The sequence below is a fragment of the Brassica napus genome, chromosome A8 (genome assembly GCF_020379485.1).
Source record: "Brassica napus cultivar Da-Ae chromosome A8, Da-Ae, whole genome shotgun sequence".
Taxonomy (NCBI): domain Eukaryota; kingdom Viridiplantae; phylum Streptophyta; class Magnoliopsida; order Brassicales; family Brassicaceae; genus Brassica; species Brassica napus.
Genome location: NC_063441.1, coordinates 17,530,632 through 17,552,743, shown reverse-complemented (window position 1 = coordinate 17,552,743; position 22,112 = coordinate 17,530,632). Strand labels below are relative to the sequence as shown.

Here is a 22,112-nt window from a genome sequence, read left to right as displayed (position 1 = left end):
TAAGCAACCCATTAGAAGTGCTAGGATTAAAGATTGTCTTAGTACAGTCAGTGTGGCAAAAGTGCGTTGTTGGTCTGTTGGATTAATAGATGATCCTTTTTAAACGTAGAGAAAATTGTTTTTTTAGAGCAAAAAAATGATAACAATGTTCCTTTAGACTAATCTCATATACTCTATGTCTCATTAGGTTAATTATTTTTAAAATGGTAATAATGCCCTTAAAGTTGTAATTTTTTGTTTTTTTTGTTTTTTTTTTATAAAAAAAAATCGTTTTTTTTCAAAATATGAAAGTGAATATTCCTAAATATTTTGTTTCCATATTTTTAGGAACTGATTTCTTATCCGTAGAATACATCTAATCTGTAGAAATCGATTTCTACAGGTTTTTAGAATTATAGTAATATGTAGATTTGATTTCTACATGTTTTAGATTTACAGTAAATCTGTAGAAGTCGGTTTCTACGTGTTGTAGATTTATATTAAAGTGTAGATTTTGATTTCTAAATATTTTAGATCGGTAGGTTAAGCGCGAAATGTGTATTCTAAATATTTTTAGAATATTATTATTTACATAGATCACGTATTCTAAACGTTGTAGATTCAATGAAAAAATGAATTTTATTTTCTACTTCGTAGAATATCATTTCTACTTTATTTAGAACATAATCTTAAATTTATGATTTAACTATTTTTTGAACTGAAAAAATACCACTAAGTTCATATTGGTATTTTATCAAAAGTTACTATTTTTTCAAATTTGTTTTGTTTGTAAAATTATTTATTAAATTTATTTTTAAAAATATTAAAAGATGTTATGGGCAAAAATGACACAAAATAGATATTAGTTTAAAAAGACATAGTTATCATTTTTTCGCTCTAAAAAAATATTTTTCCCTTAAACGTATATTCAGTAAATCTGTGACCCTTGACTTTAGCTATCTGCAAGACGTGGGTTTTTCTAGTTTTGTTTTTAATTTAATTATTTAATAAAGATAAAAGAAATGATAAACTAAAGTGAATTAAATTAGTGGGCATTTCGGTTTTTTTCTCGGCTTGGTTCGGTTTGATTAGTTCGGTTCTAGTATTTTTCCAACTGAAGTAAACTATAGCTAATTTGGTTTGGTTTGTATTCGGTTCGATTTGTTTTTTGGATCGGTTTAATTAGATTTTTCTTAGTTTAATTTTTTTAGATAAATTATGTTTTACAACATAAATTATAAAAACATAAACTGTGTGAACTAAATTCAATATAAAACTAAAACAAAAACATTTAAAAGTCACAAAAGTATATATAAAAATTAAAACAAATGAAATTTAACTAAAGTAAAAAAGAAAATCATTAATAATGTGTCATCATTAAAATTAAAAAGCATGCAATGAATGAAATATTTTAAATCAAATATTTTGATGATTACATATTAAGTTAGAAGAATACATGTTAATGAATAATGGAAAATATGTCGTCTAGCTAGTATTAGAATTTAGTATATTGGTATTACTAATATTTTTAATTTAAATAATTACAAAAACACATCGGTTTCTCGGTTCGGTTTTATACCGAACCATTCGGGTTAGAAAAATCTTCAACCGAATGGTTTGAAATAGACATTGGTTTGGTTTGAATCAGTTTCGGTTCGGATGGTTCGGTTTGACTCGGTTCGGTTTGGTTGGTTCGGTTTGACTCGGTTCGGTTTGGTTTTTTTGCCCACCCCCATCAAAAACACTTATTAGCGTTTAATCATCCTCGGTCTGCGTTATAATCGTGATACAATAAGCGCATAATCAAATCATTTTATGTAATGCTCTTCTCTTAATCAACCGACCAAAATGACTAAATGAGATGTACACGTAAAGTGATTTTTTGAACGTTTACTTCGACCCACAAAACATCATCAGCTCTGACGATATCACTTTGTTACACCACTGCTATTATGTACATGAAGATCCCCTCAATTCACTTCTAACAGACCGTTCAGATATATTGAATACGATTACCAATTCGATGAATTGGCCAGCTTTTACTTCGGAGATTGATACTTTCCAAAGTTTACAAGAAAACTTCGAAAGCGCGAGACTACTTTATATTTCCTGCAACGAAAATGGTTGGACGGACCAACTAGCGAAAGAGGCTCGAAACAAAAATATTATTTTCTCCCATATAAATCAGGCACGATCAGATAGAAACATTATTCGGAGGAATATCTCGCCTGACCAACACTTAGTCTAAGAAAATAGATAGTCGACAAAAAAAATGATGATATTGTCATTGAACAACAAATAAATTTTTAAATAGAATTTTCCATATTTGCTCAAAAAAGAAGAGATCATATTTATTTAATTAAATTTTAAGATATAATTACATTTAGCTAATTTACCCGATTTGTTTCTCTTAAAAAAATTAAATAAGTGATAGAAAAGGTAGTGATTGTTGTTAGCTAAAAATGAAATGATTAATATGAAAATAGTTTTGACTCTTTATATGTATAAATTATGAATATTCATAGCGTAGCAAGTTGTAAGCAGTGACGCAGCGTTTTGCTTCCTCAAAATCTCTCTCTCTCTCTCTCTCTCGAGTTTATAAGATTAGGCTTCCTCCAAATCACCAGCAAAAGCTCTTCTCCCTCGTCTCTTCTAATACCGAGGTTTCCTTTTTTCTCTGCGTTTACTTATAATGCTCAATGCTCTTCATATCATTGGCAGAGAGCCACATAGAAAGTATTTCTTTTTCTTTTCTGGGGTTAGAAACTTTGAGGTTATCATCTTCTGTTTGATGATATCTTGTTTCTTATCTTACGTTTGAGAATCTTTTTTTTTAGTGGAAAGGAGCTTACTTTATGGTGCCCGTCTCTGTTTGATGATGATTCAGAGGAAGGGGATAAAAAGTTGAATCCCTCCTCCACTAAAATGATTAAAAAGCTTTTTTTTTTGTGGCTAATATTTGTGTATAAACTATCATCCACATCTTCTTGTTTTGTTTTTTATGTTCCTCATTGAGTACACAATCACATAATTAAAAGTCCACTTTATCAACTGTCAACATCACTCTCTTTCTTTGTTTTCTCTTGCAGATTTTTATAGGAGATCGTTAGTAACTTGTCATGTGTACTATCTGAGTTTGATACAGCTTTGGAAGCAGAGGAGGATCTTTTTAGGAGGAAGAAGATGGGTTTTGAGCTGTTGGATTGGTACTGCAAGCCTTTGCCTAATGGTGTGTGGTCGAAGATGGTGGATTATGCCTTTGGTGCATACACACCTTGTGCTATTGACTCTTTCGTGCTTGGCACCTCTCATCTGGTGCTGCTGATTCTCTGCCTTTACCGCGTTTGGCTCACTGCAAAGGACAACAAAGTGGATAGGTTCTGCTTGAGATCGAAATGGTATAGCTATTTGCTGGCTCTGTTGGCTGCTTATAGTACTGCCGAGCCTTTGTTTAGATTGGTCATGAGGATCTCAATCTTGGATTTGGATGGAGCTGGGTTTCCTCCCTATGAGGTGTGTCTTCATCACTACGCTTTGCTTCATTATGTTTTTACTGAAAGATTTTTTTTTTTTTTTGTGTGTGGTTTCTTTGGCAGGCGTTCATGTTGGTTCTTGAAGCTTTTGCTTGGGGTTCTGCTTTGGTCATGACTGTTGTTGAAACTAAAACATATATCCATGAACTTCGTTGGTATGTCAGATTTGCTGTCGTTTATGCTCTTGTGGGAGACATGGTGTTGTTAAATCTTGTTCTCTCAGTCAAGGAGTACTATGGCAGGTTGGTTATATGGTCTATGCAAGTTTAATACCCTGGTCTGGCAAAATGAGTTTATGTGCTTAACTTTTTTTTTGTTATATGGTTGTTTGCAGTTTCAAATTGTATATTTACATAAGCGAGGTGGCAGTTCAGGTTTGCATATTGAGACTCCTTTTTGCATTCTCCAAACTTCTCTTTACCATGTGCTGTATCTAAATTAGATTGTAGATTATACAATTGTCTTTGGTCGCTTTTGAATCCAGGTTGCATTTGGAACTCTCTTGTTTGTGTATTTTCCTAATCTGGATCCATACCCTGGTTACACACCATTGCGGACTGAAACGTCAGAGGATTATGAGTATGAAGAGCTTCCTGGAGGAGAACAGATATGTCCTGAGAGGCATACAAGTTTATTTGACAGTAGGTCACTCTACGTACTTCTCATTTCAGTCCTGTGGATTTGGTTATGTATATTCTTCTCTCTTTTATTATGAGAATCACCACAACAACATCTCTGATCTCTTATCTGTACTTGCTACCTAGCTGAGTTGGTAGTCAACAATATTGTTTCCACACTTAACATAATGAGTTGTTCGATAGTCTATTCAATTTCTTTTTTTTTTGCCTTATCCTCCTGTTCTCCCTGGAAATAAACTGGGTTGTGACTGTAAGATGAAAATATTTGCTTAGTGATCATCGCTTTGACCAAGCTGGCAACATTTTGTATAGTAGTTTCTTCAACATTTGTTGAACTTTGACTATTAAGTACCTTCTTACCAATAGGAATCTTCTTCTCATGGTTGAATCCATTGATGACACTGGGATCGAAACGGCCTCTTACGGAGAAGGATGTGTGGCATCTGGACACTTGGGATCGTACTGAAACTCTGATGAGGAGGTATTTTCTTTATCTTTGATAAATAATAATTGTTCTCCTACTGTCTACGACTGGTGTGGTTGTTGATATATTTTTTATTCTCCTTCTTTTAGCTTCCAGAGGTCATGGGAAAAGGAGCTAGAAAATCCCAAACCGTGGCTCTTGAGAGCACTGAACAACAGCCTTGGAGGAAGGTAAAGTAGATTCATCTTTGTAGTCTTGTGTGCTAATATCTTAGGACTATGTATTAATTTTTTCGTCCTTACGGAAACCTGCTTCTGAATTTTGTAGGTTTTGGTGGGGTGGGTTTTGGAAGGTAATTTTGTTTATTTGATAATATTTGTGGCTTCAGAGGTCTTATATTTTCCTAAATGGTGTGTTTGGAGCTGCTTAATCATGTGTGTTTGATCTAAATTGTATCACAGATTGGGAATGACTGTTCACAATTCGTGGGGCCTCTTCTACTGAATGAGCTCTTAAAGGTATGTTTCTTTCATTCACATGGATTGCTGAGATGGATCCATATTAAAATCCTATAATTCTTTGGATATTATTTTTCTGACGATATCTCACAGTGTTGTCTTAAAACTTTCTGCAGTCAATGCAACTTAATGAACCAGCCTGGATAGGTTACATCTATGCAATCTCAATCTTTGTTGGAGTGGTATGCAACAAAATTTCTTTTCCCCTCATGCCTATTTCAATCTCTTGCATAGAGTTTAGAGGATATGTATGTTGCATTCTCTCAATCGTCGTTAAAGAGACATGAAACAGAGTCTCTTGTTTTCTTGGTCTCTCCTCTCTTTCAAGGACTTCATGTAATTAATTATTCTCCAGAGTAGATGCTACAGATTGTAGCACCAGTTTTACTGGGTTTAATCTTCGTCTGATTTGAGTTTATTAGAAGCTGATGCTAATCTTGGAGTTTGTTGTCTTTTGTATGTTTATTACTTTTGCATGTAGAAGGTGTTTTATTTAAGATAATATAGGGTAAGACTTTCACCAAGGGATTCCTTGAGCGCTTGATGTTGATGTTGATATTTTCAGATGTTTGGGGTTCTATGTGAAGCTCAATATTTCCAAAATGTGATGCGTGTTGGTTATCGGTTGAGATCTGCACTGGTAAGCTAAGTTTCATGTTATATACCTTTGTTTTGTTGTTCCGTTTCTCTTATTGCAGAATGTTTCTTTCTGCTGATTGACTTGTTCGCTTGATAGATTGCTGCTGTGTTCCGAAAGTCGCTGAGGCTAACTAATGAAGGCCGGAAGAAGTTTCAAACAGGAAAAATAACAAACTTAATGACCACTGATGCTGAGTCTCTTCAGGTTATACATCTTTATTACCTTTTAACTTTTTAGTCTGTTTCTCGCAATCAATTTATACTTGATAGTTATAACTCAGTATATGAGTCTAAATTGCATTTTTTTCATCCTTTTTCTGCAAGTAATCTACCAAATTCATGGATTATGATTTCTTTTTCGACATCCCTGTTCATTTTTTTTACGTTTGTAGGAGTTGGATTTTCCTTTGTTAACCAAAAAACCTTTGATTTCCTTGTAGCAAAAGTTACATTTGGACAATGGTTTTTATATAAGCTTTGTCTTGAAATTAATAGTGTTCATCTAGCTTATTGGCTGTTCCTGTTTTCTAAAGTTTCTCCTGTCTGTGACAGCAAATTTGCCAATCACTTCATACCATGTGGTCGGCGCCATTTCGTATTATTGTAGCACTGGTTCTCCTCTATCAACAATTAGGTGTCGCCTCCCTCATTGGCGCATTGTTTCTGGTCCTCATGTTCCCTATACAGGTCCTTTAAAAGCTTTTCTACTCCTCATGCTTATTTCCTATCTGTATCCTTGTGTTCTCCCTTCTCAAGTGTCTTTCTGTTCAATGGCAATGATTAGTTTTCTTTATTTTTTTGTTGAAACAGACTGTTATTATAAGCAAAACGCAGAAGTTAACAAAAGAAGGGTTGCAGCGTACTGACAAGAGAATAGGCCTAATGAATGAGATTTTAGCCGCAATGGATACAGTGAAGTAAGATATACTTTGAAAAACTGAAACATGATATTTTTTTTTTTTGCATTGTTGGAAGTTTGAAGCAATGACTAAACCAAATGAATGTAGGTGCTATGCTTGGGAAAACAGTTTTCAGTCGAAGGTTCAAACTGTTCGTGATGATGAACTCTCTTGGTTCCGGAAAGCACAACTTCTGTCAGCGGTATGTCTTAAGACTGTTAGATTTCAGTTTCCTCTTTCTTTCGTGGTACATTTCTGACTCGTTCTTGGTCGTCTTCCATTTGTCTGCAGTTCAATATGTTCATACTAAACAGCATTCCTGTTCTGGTGACTGTTGTCTCATTTGGTGTGTTCTCATTGCTTGGAGGAGATCTCACACCTGCAAGAGCGTTTACATCCCTTTCGCTATTCTCTGTGCTTCGCTTCCCTTTATTCATGCTTCCAAACATTATAACTCAGGTTATTTCCTCATGTTTTCATTTCTGGTGCTCAATAGCGTGACATCATTTGTAATAATTGCTCCTAATTGCTCTTTTTATTTTACTTTTGTAGATAGTAAATGCTAATGTATCCTTAAAACGTTTGGAAGAGGTGTTATCGACGGAAGAGAGAGTTCTCTTACCAAACCCTCCTATTGAACCTGGACAGCCAGCTATCTCAATAAGGAACGGATGCTTCTCCTGGGATTCAAAGGTCTCATTTGTCCTACTTGATCCCATGTTCCTTTCCACTTTCACTTTATTTTATCAGACATTGTCATTCAAATACAAAAAAACGAGCCACCAATATACATATGCAGGCGGATAGACCAACCTTGTCAAATATCAACTTGGATGTACCTATTGGCAGCCTAGTTGCAGTAGTCGGAAGTACAGGAGAAGGGAAAACCTCCCTGATATCTGCTATGCTCGGAGAACTTCCGGCTTTATCTGATGCGACAGTTACTCTTAGAGGATCAGTCGCTTATGTTCCGCAAGTTTCATGGATCTTTAATGCAACAGTATGTTCTTATATGCTTCTGCTTCTATAGTATGTATTATATGTTTTCTATAAAATGGTATGTGCTCTAAGATATGTTTGCATGCAGATTCTGATTAGTTTCACCAGTATTTAATGATCTTAAGCAATTCTGAGCTGATGAATGGTATTTACATTGTGTAGGTACGTGATAATATATTGTTTGGTGCTCCTTTTGACCAAGAAAAATATGAAAGGGTGATTGATGTGACTGCACTGAGGCATGACCTTGAGTTACTTCCTGTAAGTTTCTTTTGGTAGCTTGGACTTCTCTTTTCTAGTTCTCATGTATCTAAGCTTGTTTCCTTTTCTTTTTCTTGATTGATAGGGTGGTGATCTCACGGAGATTGGAGAAAGGGGTGTTAACATAAGTGGGGGACAAAAGCAGAGGGTTTCTATGGCTAGGGCTGTCTACTCAAATTCAGATGTGTGCATATTAGATGACCCATTAAGTGCCCTTGATGCGCATGTTGGTCAACAGGTAAACTAGCCATTGGTTCTTGGACTCTAACGTTTTGTTCTTCCTTATAACTGCTTTGAGAAAACATTGTTATCTGATCTTTGAAACTTTCTGTTATAGGTTTTTGAGAAATGCATAAAACGAGAACTAGGGAACAAAACGAGAGTTCTTGTTACAAACCAGCTCCACTTCCTCTCACAAGTGGATAAAATTCTACTTGTCCATGAGGGAACAGTAAAAGAGGAAGGAACATACGAAGAACTATCCCACGGTGGCCCATTATTCCAAAGATTAATGGAAAACGCTGGGAAGGTTGAAGAATATTCTGAAGCAAATGGAGAAGCTGAAACAGATCAAACGTCTGCAAAACCAGTTGAGAACGGCAACGCTAATAATCTACAGATAAATGGAACCGAGACGAAAAAATCCAAAGAAGGAACCTCTGTGCTTATTAAGCGAGAAGAACGTGAAACTGGAGTTGTGAGTTGGAAAGTCCTGAAGAGGTAAGAATTTTTTTTTTTTGAGTGTTTTTGAAGGTCATTGTAATGACTATTGAGGTGTTACTACCATGTTCCAGGTACCGGGATGCACTTGGAGGTGGATGGGTGGTGATGATGCTCCTTGTATGCTACGTCTTGACTCAAGTGTTCCGAGTGTCAAGCAGCATTTGGTTGAGTGAGTGGACTGATGCTGGAACTCCAAAGAGTCATGGACCCCTCTTCTACAATATTATCTATGCGGTTCTTTCCTTTGGACAGGTATGAGTTGCTTTTGGTAAATGATTCGAGTCCGTAACAATATAAGTCCTCTGTTTCAAACTAATCTATGTTTTAGAAAGAAAAAAAATTATTTTTTAAAAAAACTAATCAAACAAACATTTTTGAAACGGATGGAGTATTACTGAACATTAAAGACATACTTATTTTTCTTTGTTTCAGGTCTTTGTGACGTTGACCAATTCATATTGGTTGATTATGGTCAGTCTCTATGCAGCTAAGAAGATGCATGATGCTATGCTTGGTTCCATACTAAGAGCTCCAATGGTCTTTTTCCAAACCAATCCATTAGGACGAATAATCAATCGATTCGCAAAAGATACGGGTGATATTGATAGAACAGTTGCAGTCTTTGTTAACATGTTCATGGGTTCAATCGCACAGCTTCTTTCAACTGTTATCTTAATCGGCATTGTCAGCACACTATCCCTTTGGGCCATCATGCCTCTCTTGGTCGTGTTTTATGGAGCTTATCTCTACTACCAGGTAAACATACCTTTTAAACGCAATACTTATTAGCAACGTTCAAGAAATCACTAGGCCGCTTAGACCGATTTTTAGAACACTGCTGATTAGTGTTGTGTGTGCTAAACCATTCTTTCCTTATTGTAGAACACATCTCGTGAAATTAAACGTATGGATTCCGTTTCAAGATCGCCTGTTTACGCTCAATTTGGAGAGGCGTTGAATGGTTTATCAAGTATCCGTGCTTACAAAGCATACGACCGGATGGCTGAAATAAACGGAAGATCAATGGATAATAACATCAGATTCACTCTCGTAAACATGGGTGCAAACCGGTGGCTAGGAATCCGTTTGGAATTTCTTGGAGGTCTCATGGTATGGTTAACTGCTTCATTAGCCGTCATGCAGAATGGTAAAGCAGAGAATCAACAAGCGTTTGCATCTACGATGGGTTTGCTACTCAGCTACGCTTTGAGTATCACCAGCTCCTTAACAGCTGTGCTGAGACTCGCGAGTCTCGCTGAGAACAGTTTGAACTCTGTTGAGCGTGTTGGAAACTATATAGAGTTACCATCGGAGGCTCCTTTGGTTGTTGAGAACAACCGTCCACCTCCTGGATGGCCATCATCTGGTTCTATAAAGTTCGAAGATGTTGTTCTTCGTTACCGCCCTGAGTTACCTCCTGTGCTTCATGGGGTTTCCTTCTTCATTTCTCCGATGGATAAAGTGGGGATCGTTGGAAGGACAGGAGCTGGGAAGTCAAGCCTCTTGAATGCCTTGTTCAGGATCGTGGAAGTGGAGAAGGGAAGGATCTTGATCGATGAATGCGACATTGGCAAGTTTGGCTTGATGGACCTGCGTAAAGTGCTTGGAATCATACCTCAAGCTCCTGTTCTTTTCTCAGGTATGTGACGTCTCATACTGCTTCTGGTACTTGTTTTTTCTCATAAGTCAATAACTGATGTGTCTTTTTGTTATATATAGGTACTGTGAGATTCAATCTTGACCCATTTGGTGAACATAATGACGCTGATCTTTGGGAGTCTCTTGAGAGGGCACACTTGAAAGATACTATCCGGAGAAACCCTCTTGGTCTTGATGCTGAGGTACTTAGTTTAACGCATTTGTTTAATAAAAGTTTAGGCGGTAAGTAGGTTTTTTTATAGAAAACTATCGAATAGACAGATTATTGGGGGCCGAGATATATATACTTTTTATATTTTATATTTATATTAAATATTTTAGTTTTTTGTCTAATCATAAATTTTTTGATGAATTTTATAAAATTAGATATACAAAAGCAATTGGACAAATTTATAGATTTGCACTCACATTATTGCTTGACTAAACAGACTTAGACCAATTTAGATCAGTTTTAACTGATTTATAACGGTTTAAGCCGATTTGAATAGCTGATTTACCGCCTAGACCGATTTTTAGAACATTGGTTTAATGTTCTCTCTTGAAAGTCTCCTGTGTTTATTAGAGTAACTCAGAGTCTATTTGGTCAGGTATCTGAGGCTGGAGAGAACTTCAGTGTTGGACAAAGACAGTTGTTGAGTCTTGCACGTGCATTGTTGCGAAGATCTAAGATACTTGTCCTTGATGAAGCAACTGCTGCTGTTGACGTTAGAACCGATGTTCTCATCCAAAAGACCATCCGAGAAGAGTTCAAGTCATGCACAATGCTTATCATCGCTCATCGTCTCAATACCATCATCGACTGCGACAAAGTTCTCGTTCTTGATTCTGGAAAAGTTCAGGAGTTCAGTACTCCGGAGAATCTTCTTTCAAACGGAGAAAGTTCATTCTCTAAGATGGTTCAAAGCACAGGAGCTGCGAATGCTGAGTACTTGCGTAGTATAGTGCTTGAAAACAAACGTAACAGAGATGCTAATGGTGATGATTCATCGCAGCCTTTAGAAGAAGGTCAGAGAAAATGGCGAGCGTCTTCTCGTTGGGCTGCAGCTGCTCAGTTTGCTTTGGCTGTGAGTCTCACTTCATCTCACAACGACCTTCAAAGCCTTGAAATCGAAGATGATGACAGTATTTTGAAGAGAACGAAAGACGCTGTAGTTACACTACGCGGTGTTCTCGAAGGGAAACATGATAAAGAGATTGAAGAGTCTCTTACTCAAAATGATATCTCTAGAGAGCGTTGGTGGCCATCTGTTTACAAAATGATCGAAGGTAACGTTGTTGTGTAAGATCTCTCTGCTACTAGGTATAGAAATGTTTGAAGTTTTTTGTTCTAAGATTATGTGTGTATTATACACTTTCAGGGCTTGCGGTGATGAGCAGATTGGCGAAGAACAGAATGCAACACCCGGATTACAACTTAGAGGGGAGATCGTTTGACTGGGACAACGTTGAGATGTAGAGGAAGAAAGGCTTTACATTACTTGACCTAAAGGTCTCATTTGATGAACTTGTCTTTTCCTTGTTTCTTGTAGTACACGGAACAATATATCCATTTAAATCCAATTATGTACACACAGCAAAAAAAAAAATCAATTTAATTTAGTCAAGTTTCTAAGATCTACAGTACATAACTTTCTATAAGGTTAATATATATTTCTTAGAAAATAAAGCCAAATATCAATTTGGAGATAACAGGTGGAAGCTTGGTTGCCATTGTAGGTAGTATAGGAGAAGGTAAGACATCACTTGTTTTGGCAATGTTGGGAGAGTTATCTGATGCTGAAACCTTACGTGACTTACCAGAGACTATATATTACAAATAAATATAAGGTTTTGGAATATGATAGTCCACAAGAATTGTTATCAATATGTACAAGTGACTTCTGTAGGATGTTTCGATTATATTTTCATTCAGGCTACCAATCACAAATCCGTTGTAGTCTAGCTGGTCAGGATACTCGGCTCTCACCCGAGAGACCCGGGTTCGAGTCCCGGCAACGGAGATTTTTGCTATCACGTGGCAAGTGTATCTCATTTATTAGTTTTTACTTCTTTTTGGCTCCTCGCTTAGCCAAAATTAAAGTGTTGACGTAAAAAGCGTGACGCTCGCGAAAGCCGAGGCGTGTAGTGAGTTTGTTTCCCATGTGTGGCTTAATGGACTTTCACGCCTTTGTCTAAAAGGCAAGCAAACGTATGCAAAATCTATTAATGATTTTGTTCGGACTTTGTAAATCGTTTCTTTTTCACAACTTTTGTTGTGTCTAGAACGCGAGGTCATTTATCATCATGCAGTTTACTTTTACATTCATAATAAATTGAACACGTAGTAATGCCTTCGCATTTATACACAACTACAAACGTTCAAATTAAAATCCCGATTTCACTTCATCTAAGACATCTTAAACTTATCCGTACATTTAAAGTTATGTCTAAGGTAGAGTAGAGTATAGATTTTTCGTTTTGTTGACAAAGAATTTGGATTTAAAAAAACTGGGGTTGACTTGTGTGTGTGGCTGTGCGGGGGCGAGTGTACAGCGAAAAAAAGCAGGAACATGATGTAAAAGCCAACGAGCTTTTTTGGTGTGGACAATGAGCATAAAGAAATGAAAAATCAAATGAATATCGAAGCACATGAATTAAAGATTTCAAGAATCCTAAGAAATAAGAACACTGTTTTTTTTTTTGCTGGTAATATGGAATAAGAGCGTCTCCAAAAAGAGTCTCTAGTATAGAGTTTTGCAAATTCTATATTTGAAGTTTCAAAATGATCTTCTTCAAAAGCAAAACTTCAAATTTAACTTCAAAATTATTTATAATTTACACTATGATCCTTATATTTTTCATAATTAATATAAATCCATAAAACTTTTGCAGATAACTAGCACATATATAAAAATATTATATTAATATTAATTAATAAACTCTTATACTAAAAATAAAATTATAAATTGAAATACATAATTAAATATTAACTACAAGAAAAATACCACATTATTACATAAAATTATTTTATTAATGCTCCATTTTCAGTTGTACAAAATTTGTTTGGACAATATTTTAGAAGTTCCAAAAAAAATTTACTAGACTATTAGTGTTGTTGTAATATTTAAATTTGTGTATTAATTATGTATTTATGTATATATCTTCTTAAATTTTTTTATTAAGTTTGTTTTGTAATATTCTTGTTGTCTAATTCTACTTTTAAAATATTATAAATCTTATTTTGGATTTTTAAAGAACTTTTATGTGTAAAATTTTAATTTATAAAAATAAATTTGAAATATTTAAAATATAAAAAAATTAAAGATTAAAACTATGAATGAGAAAATACGTAATAATCATAAATGATGTATAATTAATTATAAGATAATATGCAAATAAAAAGATGAAACTTTAAATTTAGAGTTTTGAGTTGTGAAACTTCAAATATGAAGTTTCACTTCTTAAAACTCTAAATTTAAAGTTTTGAAGTTTATTTTTGGAGAACAAAAAACTCTATATTTGAAGTTATAGAGTTTCTTTTGGAGATGCATCTCCAATGTAAAACACCATTTTTTACTCCAAAATGGAATAAAAGTGAAAATTGAGTAAAATTGCTCCAACCCTACTCCATTTCCCACTCCATAATGAAGTGATGAACAAACAAAAAATAGATTACTCCATTTATGGAGTAAATTTCATTATGGAATGAGATATGGAGTGGGGTTAAAGCATTCCTTACTCCATATTCACTTTTATTCCATTTTAAAGGAAAAAATGGAGTAGGAATGGAGATGCCCTAAGAACATTATTTTTTTGTGTGTAAATAAGATCACTAGTTGCATTTTGTCCAAAAAAAAAGAACATTGCATGCATATTTTTCTTTACTTTTCATCATTTCTTAATTAATTTTCATTGTGTGTATATACTTTGCCAAACAAATTTACACGGAGTTTTAAATAAAATTTTAACTTTTCTAAAATTTGGATAAATAAGTAAAAGACTGGGTGGTAATGTTTTGAAGGATATAAATCAACTTTGTTAAAAGAATATTGTGAATTGTTGGCAAGAGAAAATGAATCTTTAGATTATGTGATGAGTGGAGGAAGACAAATTAAAGGCAGACGGACGACAGTAATTAATGAGATAACAACGCTCTGATTGGTAATACATTTTGATTAATCTTACGGGGCAAATTATTCTTTTCTGTTTTTACTAGAAAAAAAAACACTGGAAAACATGATATAATGGGAATCAACATGTTATAAATCTCCTACTAAAACATGTTATTTATATTTATTGAAATTTATTAAATGTTATTTTAGATGAGTTACTTATGTCTTTTTGTTTCTGTGGTATAAAATCAATGATTTATGAAACGTAAGGAACCATTAAACTCTTTGCTTAGTCCACCAAATTCTCAATGGTTATAGGATCAACGATTCTAAACATAGGACACTAAACAACCCTATAAAAACAAAAAATAATAATTCCATTCCATTTCAATTCAAATCATTCAATTCATACTTTGTTCCTCGTAAGATATAGAAAATTTAGGAAAACCAAAAAGAAAAAGATAAAGAATAATGGCAAGAGTTCATTTATTGTTATGCTTCACACTTGTATTTGCATCTGTAACCCTTTTAGACGTGACTTCAGCTTTTCTGAAGCTGAAGCCATCTTTACCACAGATTGAAGATCCGAAGACGGTGGGTGACGTTGAAGGCTACACTGTTAACGTAGTGATGGTATTTGTGGGGGACCTCGAGAAAGAATGTCCTAAAACAAGCAAATTCAAAATGTTCTTCGACAAACTTAGAGGATTTGCCAAGTATGTTTGCCCACTAAAAATATTTGGCAAAAAAGATGATACTGACATGAAGGCCAAAGAAGCAGGCATCCTCAAATCCATAGCCTCTTTTGCTATTGGAAGGGTAAGTGAAAGAGGTTATTATAATTAGTGCCTTTCTGACATTTTAATATTTCTTTTCGCACTCAGAGGTTATATGTGTTTTGATTTTACATATAAGTTTTTCATAATATTTTACATACAAATTATCGCATAAAATCATGATGCTCTAAGCGATCAGGGTCCGAGGCTAATAAACAATTTTTTATTTACTTCATCATGCATATTATGCATAATAGATAAAGAGTGAAATTCAAGAGGAGAAACAGGAAGCTATCGAAACCTTTAAGTTTATGAAATCCTTGGCTGGTAGAATTCTCGGTGGCCGCAAGAAAGAAGAGAAAGAAACCACGACACTAACACCTGAACAGCTTAAAGAAATCAAAGATGGGATCTTGAAGTGGCAGACTGTGATTGTTAAGATCACAAACACTATGGTAGTTAGCACAACAAACAATGAAGGCTCTGCTGGTTCAAATCCTGGAGCTGGAACTCCCTCTATGGATACAAACAATCAATCTCAAGGTACTCCCTCTACGGATGATACAAACAATCAATCTCAAGGTACTCCCTCTACGGATGATACAAACAATCAATCTCAAGGTACTCCCTCTACGGATAAAAACAATCAATCTCAAGGTACCACTGGAGGCTCTTCGAGTCCTAACTCCGGAAGCGCTACTGGAAGTCCATCAAACAAGCCATCAGCTGGTTCAAACCCTGGAGCTGGAACTCCCTCTACGGATACAAACAATCAATCTCAAGGTAACACGAACACTGCTTCAAGTAGAAGTGAAACTACTAGCCAGACCACGGAGGTGACAGTGACAGAAGTCGAGACTCAGACTTCCGAACAAGTTATGACATTCCTAATGAACCTAGAGAAGAAGTGTCCACCGAAGGAGGAATACAAGCAATTTTTCGAGAAGCTAAAGAGTACCATGGCAGGTTCCGCAAAGGTTTCTTCTCCTAAGAAAAAAGGAGGCTTGTTCGGTATGATCAAAGGTGCTGTTGGGAAAATAGGTGATGCCATGCAATTTATTCGTTCAAGAATTGGAAACAAATCAGCAGAAGTACGTCACAAAATGCATATTTCATTTAGAATATTAATAACCAAACGTCTAAATACATATATTCTTTTTTTTTCTTGGTAATATCGATAGGTAAAGAAGTCAATGGAAACTTACCAAGCAGAAGTGATAAAGAATATGGAAGAGCTAAATGCAATCTACGCTAAAATTGTAACCCAAAATCAAAGCAAGAAAGGAGGAGCAATGACATGCACACCAGAACAACAAGCAGAGATAAAGACGACAATCACCAAGTGGGAACAAGTCACAACCCAATTCGTTGAGGTTGCTATTAAGAGTGAAACTTCGACAACTACTTCTACATCATCCTCCACGGGAACAGCGCAGCCAAATTGAACTCAAAGATGACAAAATTAGTAACCAGTAGCTTACATTATTTAATTTTGATTGTAAATAAAACAAAGATTGGTGTAGGCCAGCAAATAATAACTATGTAAACGTATATATAGACTGTAAGCATTATACATGCCATTCATGTAAAAGTGCTGATTTTTGAAACGAATTTTTGTGATATTTTTGCCCTGTTTCTAAAATGAAATTAGCCACAATATAATTTACTTTATCTTTACAATATATAAAATCCTTTGTTTCCCCCCTACTTATGAATCATATGTATGGAATTTGAATAGGGCTCTCCCTAATGGTTGCCACGTAAGAGTTTCATTAGAATTCTTTAGATTCATCATTACCACACATGGTTTATTCTTGAGTCAGTGCACGGCTAGAAGCCCGGACAAAACTTCAAATTTTCAAATGTTTTACTTAAAATCGTCGCCAGGGCACAGTTTAAAGCATGATATAATCATTAGTAATTAACTTATTATTTATCGAAGTCGTTGGTTCAGTTTTTAGTGGAGAGTTGAGAAATGCAAAACTTAAAACCAACGATATAAGCTGGAGAGAGTTCATTAATCTTCACGTGGCCATGCTGGTTATAGCCAAAACCAATTTCGTCGGACAAGGAAGCTTCAACCACATGCTTAGATAGATAGTACGGACAAAATCACATTCAGTCACTAATAATAGAGGAATATTTTTTCAATAATGTCTTTCTCACTTCGCCAAGTTCGCATTATTGGTTTCGAAATTTAAGCATATTACATTGTCTTTTCTTTTTTATAAACATATGTATAGCGTTATGTTTATAACGACTGACCGCACTTATCCTTAATTTTGATCAGCAAAGCGAATTCCCAGCTACAGTAATCCCCTTCAAATTATTTAGGGCATTTTCAACTCAATTCTATATTTAACTTTAGATGTTATATATAAAATATATTTTTTCTTTAACATAAAGGTTACTATTTTCACTATATCAAAAAATAATAACATTTCTTTATATTTGTATAAAATATACTGGAGAGTTTCTTCATATATTTTATAATTAAAATAAAAGATAACTGTTTAAAATTAGAAAGCAAAGACAAAAATGTAATAAACATTACAAACAATTTCTTAGCAAACAAAAACATTAGAAACAATTACTATATATTAACAAAAACTTATTAAAATCCCATATTTACTGTAAAATAAAAATTGTATGACTTTTATAATCATATACTTGTATGGTATCTATAAAATGGTCTCTACGGAGAGGGAGCATATTATAACCTTACTCGCACGCCAAATATCAGCGAGAAGGATTGGATTCTTTGAGTAAAGATTAGGACGTAATTAATCAAACTTTCACACTTTATGTAATGTTAGCTACAAACAAAAATGTTTGCTAATTTCAAGAATCAACACAATGAGTATGTTTGAAGATACAAAGGAGTGAAGGACCCTCCAAGTGCATGTGCTCATAATAATAATAATTAAAAAAATCTTCTAATATAAATTTCGAGATTTTCAAATGTCCACCTTTTATTACACTATATGGATTAAAATAAAGTTTCTAGATTCTAAAGCAACCAATACAAAAACACAAAATATTAACTATATTTAATTTAATTTTACTTTTTCCTTATTACCAGACATCAATCAATTGGCTATATGGTCCCCCTTACATGTATATTCTCGTATAAAGCAACAAGAACTGGTAAGTTACTTCTCTGCTTAGCTGTTCTTGTCTAGCTGGGTTTTTGGGGGTTCAGCTTCTTTCTTTCTTTTCATTACTTTGCTGGGGGAAAAGGTTTGAATTTGGTGTTACAGATAAGATTATTTAAGATTCTGAGTTTCTTTTAGTGGGGTTTTGGCCAAGGGGATCTCTATATATCATTACACATTCCGTGTGATTCTTTTGGGCCTTTAGGTTTTAATTTCTGGAAGATTAATGTGAGCTACTGAGTGTGAAGAAAGGAGGCAGCTTTTAAGTGTTTGTTCAAATGTCCGAGTGAAATTGATCTGGGTATTAAGGGATAGATCCAAAGTCTCTTTCTTTCTGAGAAAATTAGCAGTTTTTTTTTTTGGTTTGGTTGTTGTATGTTAGGATTTTTGGAGGCTTAGCTATTGTAAGTTTCTTTGTTGAGTTCTGTTTTGAGAGAGAGAGTATGGCTTGCATGAAGCTGGGATCCAAATCTGATGCTTTCCAGAGACAAGGCCAGGCTTGGTATATTCACTAACTCTCTCTACCTTTTTTTTTTTAATATTGCATCTATGTTCCTAGTTTTTGCTTCTTCTTGATTCTCCTCCTAGTTTGACTGGCTCTGCAGCATTCCTTTCTCTGACTTATTCTTCTTTGCTCAATTATTGCAGGTTTTGCACAACTGGACTTCCAAGTGACATTGTCGTTGAAGTTGGAGAGATGTCTTTCCATCTCCACAAGGTAAATTTAATTAGCTTAAACAAAGACAACACTAGTCTTCTTGTAACACAATGTTAAGCTGCCTTTATCTATAATGATTATTGTCTTCTACAATATCATGTATCAAAGATATCTTATAGGCTTTTGATTCTACGCTATGTGCAGTTTCCTTTGCTCTCTAGAAGTGGAGTCATGGAAAGAAACATCGCAGAGGCATCAAAACAAGGGGATGATGATGACAAATGTCTCATTCAAATCTCTGATCTTCCCGGAGGAGACAAAACATTCGAGCTTATCGCCAAGTTCTGCTACGGTGTAAAACTCGAACTCACCGCCTCCAACGTCGTACACCTCAGATGCGCAGCTGAGCATCTCGAAATGACTGAGGACCACGCCGAAGGAAACCTAATCTCCCAAACCGAAACTTTCCTCAACCAAGTCGTCCTCAAAAGCTGGAAAGACTCAATAAAAGCCCTCCAAACCTGCAGCGAGGTCTCCCACTTCGCTGAGGAGTTAAACATCACCAAGAAATGCATCGACTCGCTAGCTATAAGAGCATCAACAACAGACCCAAACCTTCTCGGATGGCCGGTCGTGGACCCCATGCAGAGTCCAGGTGGCAGCGTGTTATGGAACGGGATAAGCACCGGGGCTAGACTCAAACACACCAGCTCAGATTGGTGGTATGAGGACGCCTCCACGCTTAGCTTTCCTCTTTTTAAAAGACTCATCACAGTCATGGACTCCAGAGGGATAAGAGAAGACATCATAGCCGGTTCGTTAACTTACTACACAAGAAAACACTTACCCGGCTTAAAACGACGCCGTGGAGGACCTGAAGCTAGCGGTCGTTTCAGCAGCTCAGGGAATGTACTCTCCGAAGAAGAGCAGAAGCACTTGCTCGAAGAGATCCAAGACCTTCTCAGCATGCAAAAAGGTTTAGTCCCGACCAAGTTCTTCGTCGACATGCTTCGTGTCGCCAAGATTCTGAAGGCTAGTCCCACTTGCATAGCCAACTTGGAGAAGAGGATAGGGATGCAGCTCGACCAGGCGGCGTTGGAGGATCTTGTGATGCCTAGCTTTACTCACACGATGGAGACTCTATACGATGTTGACTCTGTGCAGAGGATCTTGGACCATTTTCTTGGTACTGATCAGGTCATGACTGTTGGTGGTGGTGTTGGCTCTCCTTGCTCTTCGGTGGATGATGGGAACTTGATGGGCTCACCGCAGAGGATAACGCCGATGACGGCGGTTGCGAAGCTTATTGATGGGTATCTTGCTGAAGTGGCTCCTGATGTGAATCTCAAGCTTCCGAAGTTTCAAGCTCTAGCTGGTTCTGTTCCTGAGTGTGCTAGGCTCTTGGATGATGGACTATATCGCGCAATAGACATTTACTTAAAGGTAACCATCAATCTGCTAAAAAAAACAAAAAAAAACCATCTGCTACTATTATTGTTTTTTTATAGCGCTGAACTGAAGTACACCGAACCGAACCAAATTTTTCGGTTTTCGGTTTAACATCTGGTTGAACCAATAAACTGATCTGCCCATTTTAAAAATTTTAATCTGTTTTTGGTTCGGTTCGGCAAGCAAGAACCGATCAGTTTGAAACATATTAACCAAATAAACCGAATAAACAGAAATAACCCGAAACAAACTGAATAAACCCGGAAAATCAAAATTTACATAACTTTTTGTTTTTACCAAATTAACCGAATGTGTTAAACAAATTTTGGTTCAATTCGGAATAAATAATAATACCGGAAACCTAACCGAATAATCCGAATTCCGAACCAAATAAAACCAAAATATAGTTCGGTTTACATTGGCAGCATTTTTCCAAAACCGAAAAAACCAAACCAAAAAAATCCAAAAACCGAAAAAAACTAATGTCCAACTCTAGTGTTTTATTTAACAAAGACTTATTAAGTTGTTTCTTTTCTTCATTTGATGATTTGCAGCATCATCCGTGGTTAGCGGAGACAGAAAGAGAGAATCTTTGCAGGTTGTTAGACTGCCAGAAACTCTCTTTAGAAGCTTGCACACACGCGGCACAGAACGAGAGATTACCTCTAAGAGTAATAGTCCAAGTGCTCTTCTTTGAGCAGCTTCAGCTTAGAACCTCTGTAGCTGGATGCTTCCTGGTTTCAGACAACCTCGATGGAGGGTCAAGACAGTTAAGAAGCGGCGGGTTTGCAGGAGGATCAACAGAAGGAGGAGGATGGGCAAGTGCAGTAAGAGAGAATCAAGTCTTGAAAGTTGGGATGGACAGTATGAGGATGAGGGTTTGCGAGTTGGAGAAAGAGTGTTCGAATATGAGACAGGAGATTGAGAAACTCGGTAAGACGAGTAAGGTTGGTGGTGGTGGCAAAACGTGGGAGAATGTTTCTAAGAAACTTGGGTTTGGTATAAAGCTGAAGTCGCATCAAATGTGCAGTGCTCAAGAAGGGTCTGTGTCGAAGTCTAACAGTGAGAATGTGAAGATAGAGAAGCTTAAGGATGTGAAAGAACGTCGTGGAAAGCATAAGAAGGCTTCGAGCATTAGTTCTGAAAGGTGAAAATGGTAAAAAGTTTTCATGGTTTAGCTTTTAAGGAAGAAGAAAGAGCTTAACATTGTTAAAAAATATGTGCATTGTAGTCAAAGTGGTGCTCGTTCTCACGTATTATTTTCGATTGTCTATGTAATGTTTTCTTTGACGACCAAACTATTTTCTTGTCATTATTGGAAGTTATTAAGGAAATTAACCAAAAAAAAAAAAGAGCAATCTATAATGGCTTTGACGATAATAAGAGTTACAAAACAAGAACAATCACACTCACAGTAATTGTCTGAAACGTGTTTTTCCTCTCTTATTGATGAAGATAACTCATAAGATTTTTTTTTTTTTGGAATAATCTTTGTTGGGGAAGCAAGTTAAGAAGCCTTTAATTAAGGGCAATTGTCAATAATAGCACATTTTGAAGTTTATGTCTCAAAAATAACACTAGAAGGAGAAAGTCACAAAAATGACATTCATTAAAGGGTAAAATATCCTTAATACCCTTGGTTTAAAATTAAATAAACAAACAAAAATAAATAAAAATAAAAAAATAAAAAATAAAAAAATAAAAAAAAAAG

The 22,112-nt window shown here is 35.6% G+C and overlaps 3 protein-coding genes and 1 non-coding gene across 4 annotated transcripts; all 4 read left to right on the top strand.

The window, feature by feature from the left end:
- The first annotated feature begins 1,864 nt into the window (after positions 1–1,864).
- On the top strand, positions 1,865–11,890 carry LOC106361578 (ABC transporter C family member 1). Its single transcript, XM_013801354.3, has 27 exons — positions 1,865–2,642; positions 3,069–3,492; positions 3,576–3,754; positions 3,847–3,886; positions 3,997–4,153; positions 4,517–4,631; positions 4,724–4,804; positions 4,902–4,926; positions 5,036–5,092; positions 5,209–5,274; positions 5,658–5,732; positions 5,829–5,936; positions 6,284–6,418; positions 6,542–6,648; positions 6,739–6,832; positions 6,922–7,089; positions 7,183–7,323; positions 7,430–7,630; positions 7,792–7,890; positions 7,976–8,128; positions 8,228–8,610; positions 8,685–8,865; positions 9,046–9,369; positions 9,496–10,252; positions 10,333–10,454; positions 10,860–11,538; positions 11,631–11,890. Exons 2-27 carry the CDS (start codon positions 3,163–3,165, stop codon positions 11,726–11,728), a joined length of 4,875 nt encoding a protein of 1,624 aa, XP_013656808.2. The 5' UTR covers positions 1,865–2,642; positions 3,069–3,162; the 3' UTR covers positions 11,729–11,890.
- Positions 11,891–12,199: 309 nt separating this feature from the next.
- TRNAE-CUC lies at positions 12,200–12,272 on the top strand. Its single transcript has one exon. It is a non-coding gene; the product is annotated as a tRNA-Glu (tRNA).
- Positions 12,273–14,750: 2,478 nt separating this feature from the next.
- Positions 14,751–16,647, top strand: LOC106360002. Its single transcript, XM_022690135.2, has 3 exons — positions 14,751–15,182; positions 15,397–16,230; positions 16,321–16,647. Exons 1-3 carry the CDS (start codon positions 14,835–14,837, stop codon positions 16,582–16,584), a joined length of 1,446 nt encoding a protein of 481 aa, XP_022545856.2. The 5' UTR covers positions 14,751–14,834; the 3' UTR covers positions 16,585–16,647.
- A 1,618-nt stretch (positions 16,648–18,265) lies between these two features.
- On the top strand, positions 18,266–21,740 carry LOC106361577 (BTB/POZ domain-containing protein At1g30440-like). The gene is made up of 4 exons (XM_013801352.3): positions 18,266–18,796; positions 18,943–19,012; positions 19,157–20,395; positions 20,956–21,740. Exons 1-4 carry the CDS (start codon positions 18,738–18,740, stop codon positions 21,550–21,552), a joined length of 1,965 nt encoding a protein of 654 aa, XP_013656806.2. The 5' UTR covers positions 18,266–18,737; the 3' UTR covers positions 21,553–21,740.
- Positions 21,741–22,112: the final 372 nt, after the last annotated feature.

What these genes read in the sequence shown, in the direction of transcription:
- LOC106360002 (XM_022690135.2), top strand. Translation starts at nt 14,835, where the DNA reads ATGGCAAGAGTTCATTTATTGTTATGCTTCACACTTGTATTTGCATCT. An exon ending in CCTCTTTTGCTATTGGAAGG is followed by an intron (nt 15,183 to 15,396) that starts GTAAGTGAAAGA and finishes TATGCATAATAG; the next exon opens with ATAAAGAGTGAAATTCAAGA. An exon ending in TTGGAAACAAATCAGCAGAA is followed by an intron (nt 16,231 to 16,320) that starts GTACGTCACAAA and finishes TAATATCGATAG; the next exon opens with GTAAAGAAGTCAATGGAAAC.
- LOC106361578 (XM_013801354.3), top strand. Translation starts at nt 3,163, where the DNA reads ATGGGTTTTGAGCTGTTGGATTGGTACTGCAAGCCTTTGCCTAATGGT. An exon ending in GCATACAAGTTTATTTGACA is followed by an intron (nt 4,154 to 4,516) that starts GTAGGTCACTCT and finishes TCTTACCAATAG; the next exon opens with GAATCTTCTTCTCATGGTTG. An exon ending in AAGCACAACTTCTGTCAGCG is followed by an intron (nt 6,833 to 6,921) that starts GTATGTCTTAAG and finishes ATTTGTCTGCAG; the next exon opens with TTCAATATGTTCATACTAAA.
- LOC106361577 (XM_013801352.3), top strand. Translation starts at nt 18,738, where the DNA reads ATGGCTTGCATGAAGCTGGGATCCAAATCTGATGCTTTCCAGAGACAA. An exon ending in CAGAGACAAGGCCAGGCTTG is followed by an intron (nt 18,797 to 18,942) that starts GTATATTCACTA and finishes CAATTATTGCAG; the next exon opens with GTTTTGCACAACTGGACTTC. An exon ending in CAATAGACATTTACTTAAAG is followed by an intron (nt 20,396 to 20,955) that starts GTAACCATCAAT and finishes GATGATTTGCAG; the next exon opens with CATCATCCGTGGTTAGCGGA.